At 43.3% G+C, this 12,868-nt stretch overlaps 3 protein-coding genes and 4 non-coding genes across 7 annotated transcripts; 1 reads left to right on the forward strand and 6 right to left on the reverse strand.

Moving 5' to 3' along the window:
- Positions 1 to 1,106: 1,106 nt before the first annotated feature.
- LOC4340026 (3-phosphoshikimate 1-carboxyvinyltransferase 2) lies at positions 1,107 to 4,776 on the forward strand. Its single transcript, XM_015787560.2, has 8 exons — positions 1,107 to 1,577; positions 2,282 to 2,526; positions 2,608 to 2,761; positions 3,039 to 3,253; positions 3,347 to 3,464; positions 3,681 to 3,891; positions 4,129 to 4,190; positions 4,302 to 4,776. Exons 1-8 carry the CDS (start codon positions 1,254 to 1,256, stop codon positions 4,518 to 4,520), a joined length of 1,548 nt encoding a protein of 515 aa, XP_015643046.1. The 5' UTR covers positions 1,107 to 1,253; the 3' UTR covers positions 4,521 to 4,776.
- Positions 4,777 to 5,071: 295 nt separating this feature from the next.
- On the reverse strand, positions 5,072 to 7,066 carry LOC4340027 (40S ribosomal protein S20-like). Its single transcript, NM_001402787.1, has 3 exons — positions 6,790 to 7,066; positions 6,574 to 6,687; positions 5,072 to 5,454 (listed from the first exon to the last, which is right to left on the reverse strand). The coding sequence occupies exons 1-3, from the start codon at positions 6,917 to 6,919 to the stop codon at positions 5,312 to 5,314; spliced, it is 387 nt and encodes a 128-aa protein (NP_001389716.1). The 5' UTR covers positions 6,920 to 7,066; the 3' UTR covers positions 5,072 to 5,311.
- LOC112939466 (small nucleolar RNA SNORD36) lies at positions 5,676 to 5,751 on the reverse strand. The gene has a single exon (XR_003243178.1). It is a non-coding gene; the product is annotated as a small nucleolar RNA SNORD36 (small nucleolar RNA).
- On the reverse strand, positions 5,918 to 5,996 carry LOC112939465 (small nucleolar RNA SNORD36). The gene has a single exon (XR_003243177.1). It is a non-coding gene; the product is annotated as a small nucleolar RNA SNORD36 (small nucleolar RNA).
- Positions 6,207 to 6,290, reverse strand: LOC112939468 (small nucleolar RNA SNORD36). Its single transcript, XR_003243180.1, has one exon. It is a non-coding gene; the product is annotated as a small nucleolar RNA SNORD36 (small nucleolar RNA).
- Positions 6,388 to 6,473, reverse strand: LOC112939467 (small nucleolar RNA SNORD36). Its single transcript, XR_003243179.1, has one exon. It is a non-coding gene; the product is annotated as a small nucleolar RNA SNORD36 (small nucleolar RNA).
- A 740-nt stretch (positions 7,067 to 7,806) lies between the features above and the next one.
- LOC9267091 (uncharacterized) lies at positions 7,807 to 11,374 on the reverse strand. Its single transcript, XM_015787562.3, has 7 exons — positions 11,091 to 11,374; positions 10,844 to 10,991; positions 10,581 to 10,670; positions 8,784 to 8,838; positions 8,585 to 8,707; positions 8,307 to 8,363; positions 7,807 to 8,212 (listed from the first exon to the last, which is right to left on the reverse strand). Exons 1-7 carry the CDS (start codon positions 11,345 to 11,347, stop codon positions 8,082 to 8,084), a joined length of 861 nt encoding a protein of 286 aa, XP_015643048.1. The 5' UTR covers positions 11,348 to 11,374; the 3' UTR covers positions 7,807 to 8,081.
- Positions 11,375 to 12,868: the final 1,494 nt, after the last annotated feature.

Genomic DNA, 12,868 nt, shown 5'->3' on the forward strand with positions numbered 1-12,868 from the left:
ACGCACCTACTGCGAAGAGCTCAACAACTACTTCCTCCAAATTTCCACTCACCAACTGATCACCACCAATTCACTTGTGCAGTGCCACCTACCCAATTTCATTCCAGTGGCGTGGTACGTAGGTTCCGCATGTCAGTGTGACAATCGTACGGACTGCCATGTGTATTGTGTTCAGGTAGGTGCACTGGTCGTGGTCTCACCATCTCTCCTCCAGTCGTACGGCGCCACGTAGGCAGTACACGTAGACGGCCTTCTTCCTCCTCCCTCGAGTTGAGTTGGTTGGTGAGAGTGAGACACCGACGGAACGGAAGGAGAACCACGCCGCTTGGATTTTTCTTTTTTACCTTTTCAAATTTTAATTTAAAAAATAAAACCATTTTAAAAACTTATCTTCAAATACAAATCTTTTAAAAACACTAACACGTGACACACAGCGGGCACGTCACCCAAACGGGCGTGACAATATTGTTTTGCCACACCAATCCAGCTGGTGTGGACAAAATGTTCATATATTGAAAATAAAATTTAAAACAATTTATATTTTTTATCTATATCATTATAAAAATTGAAGATGTTTTTACCGGTATTTTGTTACTCATTTGTGCATGAGTCGGTTTTTAAGTTTGTTCGCTTTTGGAAATACATATCCGTATTTGAGTATGTTTTTAAGTTCGTTCGTTTTTTGAAATACAAAAGGAATCGTAAAATAAATCTATTTTAAAAAACTCGCATGCTAACTTGAGACGATCGAACTGCTAATTGCAGCTCATAATTTTCCAAAAAAAAATATATCCAAACGAGTTCTTATAGTAGATTTCACCTTAATTAAAACATATAAATGTTCACCCGGTACAACGCACGAGTATTTTTATAAGTAAAATTAAAAGTTTAAAATAAATAAAAATCCCGCCACCACGGCGCGATGGTAAAAGGGGGACGCTTCTAAACGGGCCGGGCACGGGACGATCGGCCCCGAACCCGGCCCATCTAACCGCTGTAGGCCCACCGCCCACCAATCCAACTCCGTACTACGTGAAGCGCTGGATCCGCAACCCGTTAAGCAGTCCACACGACTCGACTCGACTCGCGCACTCGCCGTGGTAGGTGGCAACCCTTCTTCCTCCTCTATTTCTTCTTCTTCCTCCCTTCTCCGCCTCACCACACCAACCGCACCAACCCCAACCCCGCGCGCGCTCTCCCCTCTCCCCTCCCACCAACCCCACCCCATCCTCCCGACCTCCACGCCGCCGGCAATGGCGGCGACCATGGCGTCCAACGCCGCGGCTGCGGCGGCGGTGTCCCTGGACCAGGCCGTGGCGGCGTCGGCGGCGTTCTCGTCGCGGAAGCAGCTGCGGCTGCCCGCCGCGGCGCGCGGGGGGATGCGGGTGCGGGTGCGGGCGCGGGGGCGGCGGGAGGCGGTGGTGGTGGCGTCCGCGTCGTCGTCGTCGGTGGCAGCGCCGGCGGCGAAGGCGGAGGAGATCGTGCTCCAGCCCATCAGGGAGATCTCCGGGGCGGTTCAGCTGCCAGGGTCCAAGTCGCTCTCCAACAGGATCCTCCTCCTCTCCGCCCTCTCCGAGGTGAGACGCGGATCCCTTCCTCTTGCGTGAATTCCATTTCTGGAGATGAGATTTTAGGGGGTTTATTAGGTGAGGTGGCTGTGTTTGTGAAATCCTAGGAATTATCTCTCAAGTCAATCTAACGATGAGATATAACTGAGGTTCTGGTTTTAATCACACACTCATATAACCAATTTATTGAAACATTTTGGTTTGGCATAAGAAACTGCTTACGAAGGTATGATATCCTCCTACATGTCAGGCTACTAAATTTTCACGACGGTATGATCCACTCAAAACAAGTTTCTTAACGAGTCTGGTGAGGTCTGTTATGAAATTTGTGTAAACTAAGGCAACTTTGGAGGTTTCGCACTGTACCAATGTTATGTTTGAACATTTTGCAAGCAGTGCTTTCTCCCAAAATTATGCAATTTTGAGGCTCCTCTACATCATTATAATTCCCCAATACATTGCTCTTTATTCTTAATAGCTTTGATCGCGAAATTTAACATTTTAATTCTTGAGCTGTTATTTTGTAGCATCAGTTTATCATGAGCCATGTTTGGTACTAAATATACAATCCCTTGGGTTTATTTGTTTCCAAGCATGTCATTAACTTATCTTAATGTGGACAAGAAACTGATGCCTGCTTACATTGCTATTATTTCAAGCGGGTATTGATCCTTTGACATGTGATTGATCATTTTTTTTTCTCTGGTTATTAGGGCACAACAGTGGTGGACAACTTGCTGAACAGTGAGGATGTTCACTACATGCTTGAGGCCCTGAAAGCCCTCGGGCTCTCTGTGGAAGCAGATAAAGTTGCAAAAAGAGCTGTAGTCGTTGGCTGTGGTGGCAAGTTTCCTGTTGAGAAGGATGCGAAAGAGGAAGTGCAACTCTTCTTGGGGAACGCTGGAACTGCAATGCGACCATTGACAGCAGCCGTGACTGCTGCTGGTGGAAATGCAACGTATGTTTTTTTTTTTAATGTTTATGAAAATATGTATGGAATTCATGGGGTATGTTTTATGACCTTTTTCTTTACCATCAGTTATGTGCTTGATGGAGTGCCACGAATGAGGGAGAGACCGATTGGTGACTTGGTTGTCGGGTTGAAACAACTTGGTGCGGATGTCGACTGTTTCCTTGGCACTGAATGCCCACCTGTTCGTGTCAAGGGAATTGGAGGACTTCCTGGTGGCAAGGTTAGTTACTCCTAAACTGCATCCTTTGTACTTCTGTATGCACCTCAATTCTTTGTCAACCTTCTGCATTTATAAGGAACATTCTATGATGCAATTCGACCTTACACTGCACAGTAACTTGAAATGTTTCATGCTTAATCAATATGCCATATTCCTGCCAAGCTCAAGCGAGCAATATTTGTTTGAATTTGGTACCATATTTTTGTATATTTGGGCATTCCTTTTTGGTCTTGATGTCTTCTTTTGAATTAGCATTTAACTGAATTACACTCAACAGGTTAAGCTCTCTGGTTCCATCAGCAGTCAGTACTTGAGTGCCTTGCTGATGGCTGCTCCTTTGGCCCTTGGGGATGTGGAGATCGAAATCATTGACAAACTAATCTCCATTCCTTACGTTGAAATGACATTGAGATTGATGGAGCGTTTTGGTGTGAAGGCAGAGCATTCTGATAGTTGGGACAGATTCTATATTAAGGGAGGGCAGAAGTACAAGTAAGCTTCTACCTGCCTTACTGAGCTGAATTATTCGGGTGTTTATGATTAACTCCCTAAACTAACCCTTTTTCTTTTCTTTGGCATTGACAGATCTCCTGGAAATGCCTATGTTGAAGGTGATGCCTCAAGCGCGAGCTATTTCTTGGCTGGTGCTGCAATCACTGGAGGCACTGTGACAGTTCAAGGTTGTGGTACGACCAGTTTGCAGGTATAACTGTAGTGCCTGTTTTGACATTCTACCGTTTAGTCAAGTTTAGTCAGTAGTCACATATTCAGAATATAGCACAATCTGTATTATGCCACTGTTAATCAAATACGCTTGACCTAGAGAGTGCTATATACCCTAGCTTAATCTTCAAACTAAACAGTTCTCTTGTGGCTTGCTGTGCTGTTATGTTCCCTGACCTACATGTTAATATTACAGGGTGATGTCAAATTTGCTGAGGTACTTGAGATGATGGGAGCAAAGGTTACATGGACTGACACCAGTGTAACCGTAACTGGTCCACCACGTGAGCCTTATGGGAAGAAACACCTGAAAGCTGTTGATGTCAACATGAACAAAATGCCTGATGTTGCCATGACCCTTGCCGTTGTTGCACTCTTCGCTGATGGTCCAACTGCTATCAGAGATGGTAAACATTAAGGCCTATTATACCTGTTCTATCATACTAGCAATTACTGCTTAGCATTGTGACAAAACAAATAACCAAACTTTCTTCAAAATAACTTAGAAATATAAGAAAGGTTCGTTTTGTGTGGTAAACAGTACTACTGTAGTTTCAGCTATGAAGTTTGCTGCTGGCAATTTTCTGAACGGTTTCAGCTAAATTGCATGTTTGTTCATCATACTTATCCATTGTCTTCCACAGTGGCTTCCTGGAGAGTAAAGGAAACCGAAAGGATGGTTGCAATTCGGACCGAGCTAACAAAGGTAAATTCATTAGGTCCCGTGTCCTTTCATTCTTCAAGTAGTTTGTTCATAAGTTGAATTCTCCTTCAATGATGTTTAAATTCATCATCTTCTTTTTTGGTGTTGTGCCAGCTGGGAGCATCGGTTGAAGAAGGTCCTGACTACTGCATCATCACCCCACCGGAGAAGCTGAACATCACGGCAATCGACACCTACGATGATCACAGGATGGCCATGGCCTTCTCCCTCGCTGCCTGCGCCGACGTGCCCGTGACGATCAGGGACCCTGGTTGCACCCGCAAGACCTTCCCCAACTACTTCGACGTTCTAAGCACTTTCGTCAGGAACTGAACTGAGCTTTTAAAAGAGTGAGGTCTAGGTTCTGTTGTCTGTCTGTCCATCATCCATGTGTTGACTGTTGAGGGAACTCGTTTCTTCTTTTCTTCACGAGATGAGTTTTTGTGTGCCTGTAATACTAGTTTGTAGCAAAGGCTGCGTTACATAAGGTGATGAGAATTGAGGTAAAATGAGATCTGTACACTAAATTCATTCAGACTGTTTTGGCATAAAGAATAATTTGGCCTTCTGCGATTTCAGAAGCTATAAATTGCCATCTCACTAAATTCTCCTTGGTCCTCATGGCAATGCAACGACAGTGTGAAGCACTGAAGCCCGTAATGCTCTATCACCACCATGTACAACAGAACCATATATGTCCATATGTACAACTCGAGTGTTGTTTGAGTGGCCAGCAAACTGGCTGACCAAGCCACACGAGAGAGAATACTATAAACTCAATCATACATAACAAGCCCAAGCAACAGAAGACAGAACACAACAACACTCGAGTCTGGGAACAGCAACGCCGATACACTACAGCATACTGCAACGACACAAAGGAATTGGTAAGGAAATGGCACCAAAATCTTGTAGATCTTTAGCGAGTCATTCATTTATAGCATATGTTGGAACAGACATGAGTCACAAGATTTATGATAGCTTAGATAACAGATGGTCGGAATTAACCGCCGAGAGCCTATAGATGAACAAAAACTCTGTTCCACCAGTGTTCTCATGCTAAAAACTTTCTGAAATACCCTACCCTGTTCACCGAATTTCTCCACCTGTTGGATAGCAGCATTTTACTGGTCGCTGATGGTCACTTCAACCTCCACACCTGGCTCAATGGTGATTGAGGTGATCTGCTTGACAACATCTGCAGAGCTGACAAGATCAATCACCCTTTTGTGCACCCGCATCTCAAACCGATCCCAGGTGTTGGTACCTGAAACAATGTTTACATCATTAACATTTCCAACCGCCCATGGGAGATGCAGAACAAAGAGGGCAACTAAAAATATTGCATTGATGTTTCTATACAACTAGAGTGGAAACAAATACAGTTTCAACAGGTAAATAAGAGCACCACAACTTGCAAAAGAGAAATGCTCCAACTATAGTGATAAAATAATTGCAAACAAGGGGTTCACATTATTACTTCAAGGCTGAGCATCAGTTTTAAAAAGCTCGATTTTTAGACATCAAATAAATCAGTACAAACATAATATATCATCATCTGCTCAACATGTCCAGAAATATACAATCATTAAAACATTCAGGTGCAGGTTTGCCATGCAATGTGGAAAAAAATAGTAGTGCATGGTACAAAGAAGTACTAAGAAGCAACTAAGTCATTAACCCAAAAAGGTCAGTATTTGGACAAATAATTACCAAGCATTGGATAGGCCAACCATCAGTTTTAAAAAGCTCGATTTTGTTAGTCTTCAAAGAAAGACTCAGCAAAAACATATTTTAGCATCATTTGGCCAGCCCATCATAGAACAATAACCACATTAAAAACAATATTAATTCAGACAGAACAAGCATAAGGTCCTAAAAGAAGATTTCATATCAGCAATTCCATACCAAGTACAAAATCGTAGCAATATACTCAAACTTATCAGCATCGCCAGTAAGTTTAGCAGAAACCATGCAATAACCATAAAACCATCCACACTACACTTGCTATTACAAGGCCAAGCATCAGTTTTAAAAAGCTCGGTTTTAGAGACTTCAACGATATAACATCTCAGTAGCATCTCCTTGTAACATCACATGCTCGGCCTACAACTAACAACTCAGCTCTCATCTAAAATGCTTTAATCAAGGCAATGCTAACTCCTAACAAACAACACAATTGAAGATGATGATGATATGCTAAGCATCAGTTTTAAAAAGCTCGATTTTTTTAGACATCAAAGATCAAGATCTCAGTGATCAACTAGTATTTAACATCATCTGCTCAGCAGATCATCATCAACATGACAAATCATAGACAACTGTTCTACACAACCTAACAAAACCATCAACAGACAAGCCAGATCATCTCGAGAAGAAATGTCACCTTCTCCACAAGGAGACTTCCTGGTGGTGATGTGGAGCACCTTGGTGGGCATCCGCACGGGGCCCTTCACCTTCAAGCTCTTGTCCTTGGCTCCCTTCACCAGATCACCGCAGACTGCCCCCACGCAACACACATCCAATCCAACACCAATCATCAGATCAAATGTCGCACATAAACCCCATCACCACAAAACGAGAAATCACAAAGAGGGTTTACCTTTCTCGAGGTTCTTGACGCTCTTGGAGGAGAGGGTGATGCGGATCCTGTGCTGCACCTCCTGCGAGCTCTCGAAGCCGATCTTGCCGGACTTCATCGGCGGCGCGTACGCCACGTCGGCGGCCGCCATGGCTGGCGCGGAAGGGGAGGAGGTCCTCGGCTAGGGTTTCGCCTCGCGGATGGAGGAGGGGGAGAGGTGGCGGCGCGAGATGGGGATCTAGGTTTTCGCGGCGTCGACGGAGGCGGAGGGTTTATGTAGAGGCGGGAGGTAGGAGGTGGGGTTCGAGTGGCCGTTGGATCGAATGGTCGGAGTGTTTTCTGGCCGTTGGATGTGACTCGTTCTGGGAGAGGGGAAGCATTGGTGGGTCGTGTCTATGACAGTGGGCCCAGTTTGTCTTGCAAGGGATGACAGTAGGCCCAGTTGGAACCCCTCCTCCTAGCACACACAACGAAGCATGTAAGTATATTGCACGATTAATTAAGCAGTATTAACTATTTTTTTAAAAAAGATTACTATAATTTTTTAAAACAACTTTCGTATAGATATTTTTTTTAAAAAAAAACACACTGTTTAGCGATTTAAGAAACGTGCGCGTGAAAAACGAAATATGTGGAAAGATAGGATAAGAACTCAAGCCTGTGTCTGCTGTTTCTCTGACTCTCTCCTATGGCCGCGTTTGGATATCCTAGTTGGGAACTTGACACATGATTAATTAAATACTAATTTAAAAAATATTTGAGAAATTGATTAATATGATTTTTAAAAGCAACTTTAGTTTAAAAATGTTTTAAAAAAATACATCACTTAGTAATTTGAGAAGCATATGTGGAGAAAACGAGTATTAGAAGTCGGGAAAGTAAAGTATAGAAAGCAGCCTATGTTTGCCTCCTTACTTGCGAATATGGAATTATGAACTTGCACAGCTTGTTATTTTACGCCAATAAACCAGTCTGAATGCAAATTGCATCTGAACTATTGAAATCTGAATCTGATGGACCATACAACAACATAAATCGTCAGTCGTAGCCAATTGTGTATTGCAATATACTCAGTTACAAGATTAGTAGTAACTGCAAAGATGGAATTGGATAAACTGGAGGAGCCATTGACCCAATCAACATTAAGAACAGCTTACTGAAGCTTCACAACAATGTCTACCTCTCCATTTCTCAAACGAGCATAACCTAAACTTGTTTGCAAAATTACATTTCTTTCGGCCTTTCAGGGCACAATTCCCATGAACTGAAGAAGTAGATCGCTATACGCATGAGCAAAATTACAACAGTGTTCTCTATTTTTCAAATGGTATCGGTGCTCTCCCTGGCCATGTTTCAATTTTCTCGAAGTACTTCACAGGAACAACGCCATCGAAACCCTCTGTCAGAATCACCTTGTTGTCTGAAATGTACAGCTTCATTCCATCTGAGAAACAGATTCAGCTATCAGAAACCAGCCCCTAGCAAGTTGATAAGAGAATAAATAGATTGCTTGTGGCTATAAACAAACAGCATCATACCTTGCAGTGCCATACTGACATCCAAATATATCAAGATGTTAACACTCTGCCGCATACCTGAAGAAGATGAGACGTTAGTTCATGATTGCAGTAGTGGAAGAACCAAAAGACTACATACAGGAAAGCACCATTATCAATAATAGCTTGTCATCCACCTAAGCGGGAATAACAGAAACACACTAGATTTATAACAGAAACTAAGCAAACGGCCATAGCCTTCCAGAGAAAACAAGCTCAACAATGGTGCATTTTGTACTTGCGTAAGGGTAAAGCATTACCGCTAATAACTCCCCCATCTGTCGGTAAGCCACTTGAGAAATGTACATGTAACCTTGCCATTCGTTTTAGCCCCTGATGCAAGATTGAATCGAGGTTCTTCCTGTATGTTCCATGCACACAAACTGTGGATAAAAGAATCAGTACAAACCAAACTATTATTCTGTAGAGAGTGCAAAGGGGAACTCAAAAATCACATACCAGAGACTTCATCTGCTGATAGAATGGGTTTCAACAAGCTCTCTGAAGTAACAGTCTGCAAGAGGTTTTGCAGGGTTGTTATAAAGCAGACAAGATCAACAAGTTAGATGCAATTGAGACATCTATCTAACCAGTATATAGAGTCTAACATCACAATTTGTGGACAATGGGAAGTCTATGGCACAAACTTGGGGCGTTTGCCATTGGGCCCTAATGCAAAACAACTCACTTTCAAATATTGTTTGGTCATCTTTGATTACAATGGTTAGTTGTAAACACTAAAACAATTCACTCGATAGGAAAATTAACCTAGCCCTCTAGTAAACTAGATGCCTTATGCATAGGAGCAGTTGTGCATTATGTAAATTTCAGCTAAGACCTAAAAGAGAGGCAAAACGTGGTGACCTCAAATACCATGCATACCATACCATTGCAATACACATAACTGAACATTTAGGTTTTTTGACCTTTAAACTATGCCAAAAAATGGCAGAGCTATCAGTAAAATCCTGTAAAGGTGTATGTGGTATGCTGATGAAACTTGTCACTTAGCAAAGCTATGCAAGCCTCTAAACCAAAAAAAAGAAGTGCTACAGAAGAGTATATGATTACAGAATACAAGACGCTCGATCAGAGTACTAGTGTTAGGCATTATAAACACACATGAATTGTGACTCCCTTTTATTTTGTCCTAGTTCGGGTCAATAAGCAATTGAGCGACATTGTTCTCGGGTAGCTTGTTAGCAGGGGCGAAGCTATGTTGTCCGAAGGGGGTTCCTAGGAACCCGGGTAGGAAAGTGAAATTAGTTATTAATACCCCCTAATGACCATGTGGGCACCCCCCTGGGCTCACGTATGTGTACCCCTAGATCGATAATTAAGCTACGGAGACGTAAAGCCCACTTTTTTTCTTAATTAATTTGATCTTGCAAACAAAAAAAGTTATGTTTTGAATATAGGATTTGATTAATACGAATACAAAGTTATTTTCTCATGATAGATCGTTGGTGTTTGAAGTAAAGTTGTATACATATTGTTATCCAATAATGTCAGTGCTGTATAGGCGATTTTTTTTGGGATTTTTTTTATATATAACAAGTGGCCAATAGTAGAGTGCAAGGAATATACTAATATCCAGGCTTTGCCTTACTGTTTAACAAACATTAGAAAATTAGATGTAGAGTCATAAATAGTACTAGAAGGTAATGTATCTAGTATTTGACATGAATAGTTCATAAGTTTTTTTACTTCAGAGCTAACATGAAGGTTGGGGCAATGTATTTCGGTTTTGCTGGTACAATGCATTCACGCATATTGGTTAGTACTTTTAATCGTTGTACTCCTCTTTTGATACGATTAACATCACTTATTGAATTTTCTTTTTTAATAATTGATGGGAGGCATAATTATTTAGTACAATATCACTTAAAAATTCTATATGGCTTTATGGTATGGACGCATGACTAAGTGGGGCACCCCCCTCCAATTCTCCCTAGCTCCGCCACTGCTTGTTAGCAACATAAAAAATCAACAGTAAGTTATGCTACAGTGGGAAAAGAAAAAAAAAACTATCTTGAGCAAAACACAAAATATGTGTTTTCCAACAGCTAAAACAGTGCCCCATAGAATGAAATTGCACAACCACACATGCCTGTATTACTTCTCTTTTCGTAAGTCTGAGCTTGCTGGCGATAACAGAAGCGATGCTTAGTCATCACAAACAATCATAAACAAGTGATAGTGTATTTTATACCAGTATAATTGCATCAGTGCAGGGGGTTTTGGTAGAGAACATACCGTTACTGTGTGGCCCTGGTTAGCTCGAATCAGCAGCTCACCATCTTCCTCCAACAGACCAAACCTCTGCTTGTTATCCCGTCTAACCGCCTAACACGCCATAATTAAAGCAACATTCACTTATTATTCACATACTAATAATCATCAGTTCATCACTCACAGCACACTGGTGAATCCAAACACAAGCTGGCAAGCTGAAACAAACACGAACCCTAAACCGAAGCATACGGTTGATATAACTGGGTAGATTGAGCTAGTATTACCTCCTTGATTTCGTCGACGGTGTGGGACTTGAGAGGGATCTTGGCGAAGGTCTGCAGGTTGAGCTTGAGCAGGTCGCGGACCCGCACGTAGCCGTCGGTCCTCATCTCCAGGTTCAGCTCCGACGCCATGTGCCGCAAGATCCGCGTCCTGGGGAGGGAGGAAGGAATCCAACAATCAGCAAGCAAGCAAAGCAACTGCGGAAAAGGAGAATCGCGGGAGCATGGGCGCGTTGGCCTTGTATCTTACAGGAGGCGGCCGAGGGCGTCGATGCGGTCGCTCCCATCGCCGCCGCGGCCTCTTCCGCCGCCGCGTCGCCCCCCTCGGCCGCCGCCGCCGCCGCGAGGCTGCGGGGAGGCGAAGGCGGCGGCCTTGGAGTGGTAGGAGGCGGCGCCGCGGGAGGAGGAGGAGGAGGAGGGGTTCATGGGGAGCGCGAGACGCGGGGACGGCGAGGAGGAGAGGAAGAGGAGGAGGGCGGCGCGGAGCGGGGAGGCGGCGGCCTTCATAGCCGTCGGTCGGAGGTGGACGACGATGACGACGACCCACGCGTGCGGGGGACGAGACCGTGCGCGTTGGGTGGGCCGGTTGGGCCGGAATTGGCCCACCTCGAAGGTCCGTGGACGTACCGCATGGGGAGGTGGGCTGGGCACGCTGGCCCATGGTGAGTTGATACATGTGAAAGTTCCTATTGGCTCCCTCAACTAAAACCGGATCAATTCTCCGTTTTGAGAATGGTTTTCGCTGGCATGTCACGTTGACGTTGTCCACCATGCTAATGTGGCAATTACGTGGCATTCTATTAAGAAAATTTTAGAAAGCGTTGGGGCCCCCATCTATTTTGCTGACGGCCAATCTATGGAGCCTTGGTGGACTAATGAGTGATGTTGGATTAACATCTAGCGCCCTAGCCATCGTCTTCCATATTTTGATGATGACGACTCACCACGATGACAACTTCCTTAGCTAACCTTAGTGCCACCAACACTTAAATTCTAGTAGGCTTTGTCGGATTAAAGTTTCAAGGGTGAGAGCAATGAAGACGACTATAGAAGGATGGGCGGGGTGGTGGAAAACTGGTGGAGATTAGCATGCGAGGCGCCATAGACGCGAGGATGCTTGGAGGAGGGTGGTAGGTGGGTTAATGATAGGGAGTGGCGGGTCTTGTGGTTAGGAGGTGGGGTTGAAGGTAGTGGATCCGATGACTCTCTAATAGCGTGATCCGCCAAGGACGAGGGAGGAGATCACGACGCTAGGGGAAAGACGTTGAGCTTGATGATGGTGAAAATAACAAACGGTGGATCTATGGTAGGAGCGAGGTGGTAGAGAGGGTGGTTGACCAGGATTGGGCGAGAGCAAGGTGGAGCACCGTGGCGGCGGCGACAACGACAATTTACTCGGACATAGGAGGAAAGATAGGGGTTAGGATTATAAAGGGTACGAATCTTTAAAGCAATCTTGACCACTAAAGTGAATACTATTAATGGGAAGATCAATAGATCGATGATTGCCACACACCCAAAAATGGATGCTTATCATGCCGTTGATGGCCCGAATTGGAAAGCATAACAAGAAGTGATGCATGACCTAGGTGTGTTAACTTCCCTCCGTTTATGAATGTAAGATGGTTTGGTTTTGTCCGAACTCAAATTTCTCTAAGTTTGACAATATTTATAGAAAAATCATACTAGTACAACTAAAACATCAAATTAATTTTATTAAATCCACTCAAATATATTTTTATAATATATTTGTTTAGTATTAAAAATGTGTTTTTACATTTTTAATAAACTTGGTTAAAGCAGCTTGACTTAGGCTTAGTTCAAATTGGCTAGTTTGGTCGAGCTTTTCCTTGGCATGCAAAATGACAAAAGCTATTAGCGCATGATTAATTGAGTATTAGCTATTAGAAACTTGATAAATGGATTTATTTAATTTTTAAAGAAACTTTTATATAAAAAGTTTTTTTTAAAAAAAGACACCATTTAGCTCATCCGGAAAGCACTTAGAACTCAGCCTTGAAGACAAAC

This window comes from Oryza sativa, chromosome 6 (assembly GCF_034140825.1).
Source record: "Oryza sativa Japonica Group chromosome 6, ASM3414082v1".
Taxonomy (NCBI): Eukaryota; Viridiplantae; Streptophyta; class Magnoliopsida; order Poales; family Poaceae; genus Oryza; species Oryza sativa.

What these genes read in the sequence shown, in the direction of transcription:
- LOC4340026 (XM_015787560.2), top strand. Translation starts at nt 1,254, where the DNA reads ATGGCGGCGACCATGGCGTCCAACGCCGCGGCTGCGGCGGCGGTGTCC. An exon ending in GTGGTACGACCAGTTTGCAG is followed by an intron (nt 3,465 to 3,680) that starts GTATAACTGTAG and finishes TTAATATTACAG; the next exon opens with GGTGATGTCAAATTTGCTGA. An exon ending in TTCGGACCGAGCTAACAAAG is followed by an intron (nt 4,191 to 4,301) that starts GTAAATTCATTA and finishes GTGTTGTGCCAG; the next exon opens with CTGGGAGCATCGGTTGAAGA.
- LOC4340027 (NM_001402787.1), bottom strand. Translation starts at nt 6,919, where the DNA reads ATGGCGGCCGCCGACGTGGCGTACGCGCCGCCGATGAAGTCCGGCAAG. An exon ending in CGTCAAGAACCTCGAGAAAG is followed by an intron (nt 6,688 to 6,789) that starts GTAAACCCTCTT and finishes GCGTGGGGGCAG; the next exon opens with TCTGCGGTGATCTGGTGAAG. An exon ending in GAAGTCTCCTTGTGGAGAAG is followed by an intron (nt 5,455 to 6,573) that starts GTGACATTTCTT and finishes ACATTGTTTCAG; the next exon opens with GTACCAACACCTGGGATCGG.
- LOC9267091 (XM_015787562.3), bottom strand. Translation starts at nt 11,347, where the DNA reads ATGAAGGCCGCCGCCTCCCCGCTCCGCGCCGCCCTCCTCCTCTTCCTC. An exon ending in ATCAGCAGATGAAGTCTCTG is followed by an intron (nt 8,708 to 8,783) that starts GTATGTGATTTT and finishes TTTTATCCACAG; the next exon opens with TTTGTGTGCATGGAACATAC. An exon ending in TGTCAGTATGGCACTGCAAG is followed by an intron (nt 8,213 to 8,306) that starts GTATGATGCTGT and finishes TCTGTTTCTCAG; the next exon opens with ATGGAATGAAGCTGTACATT.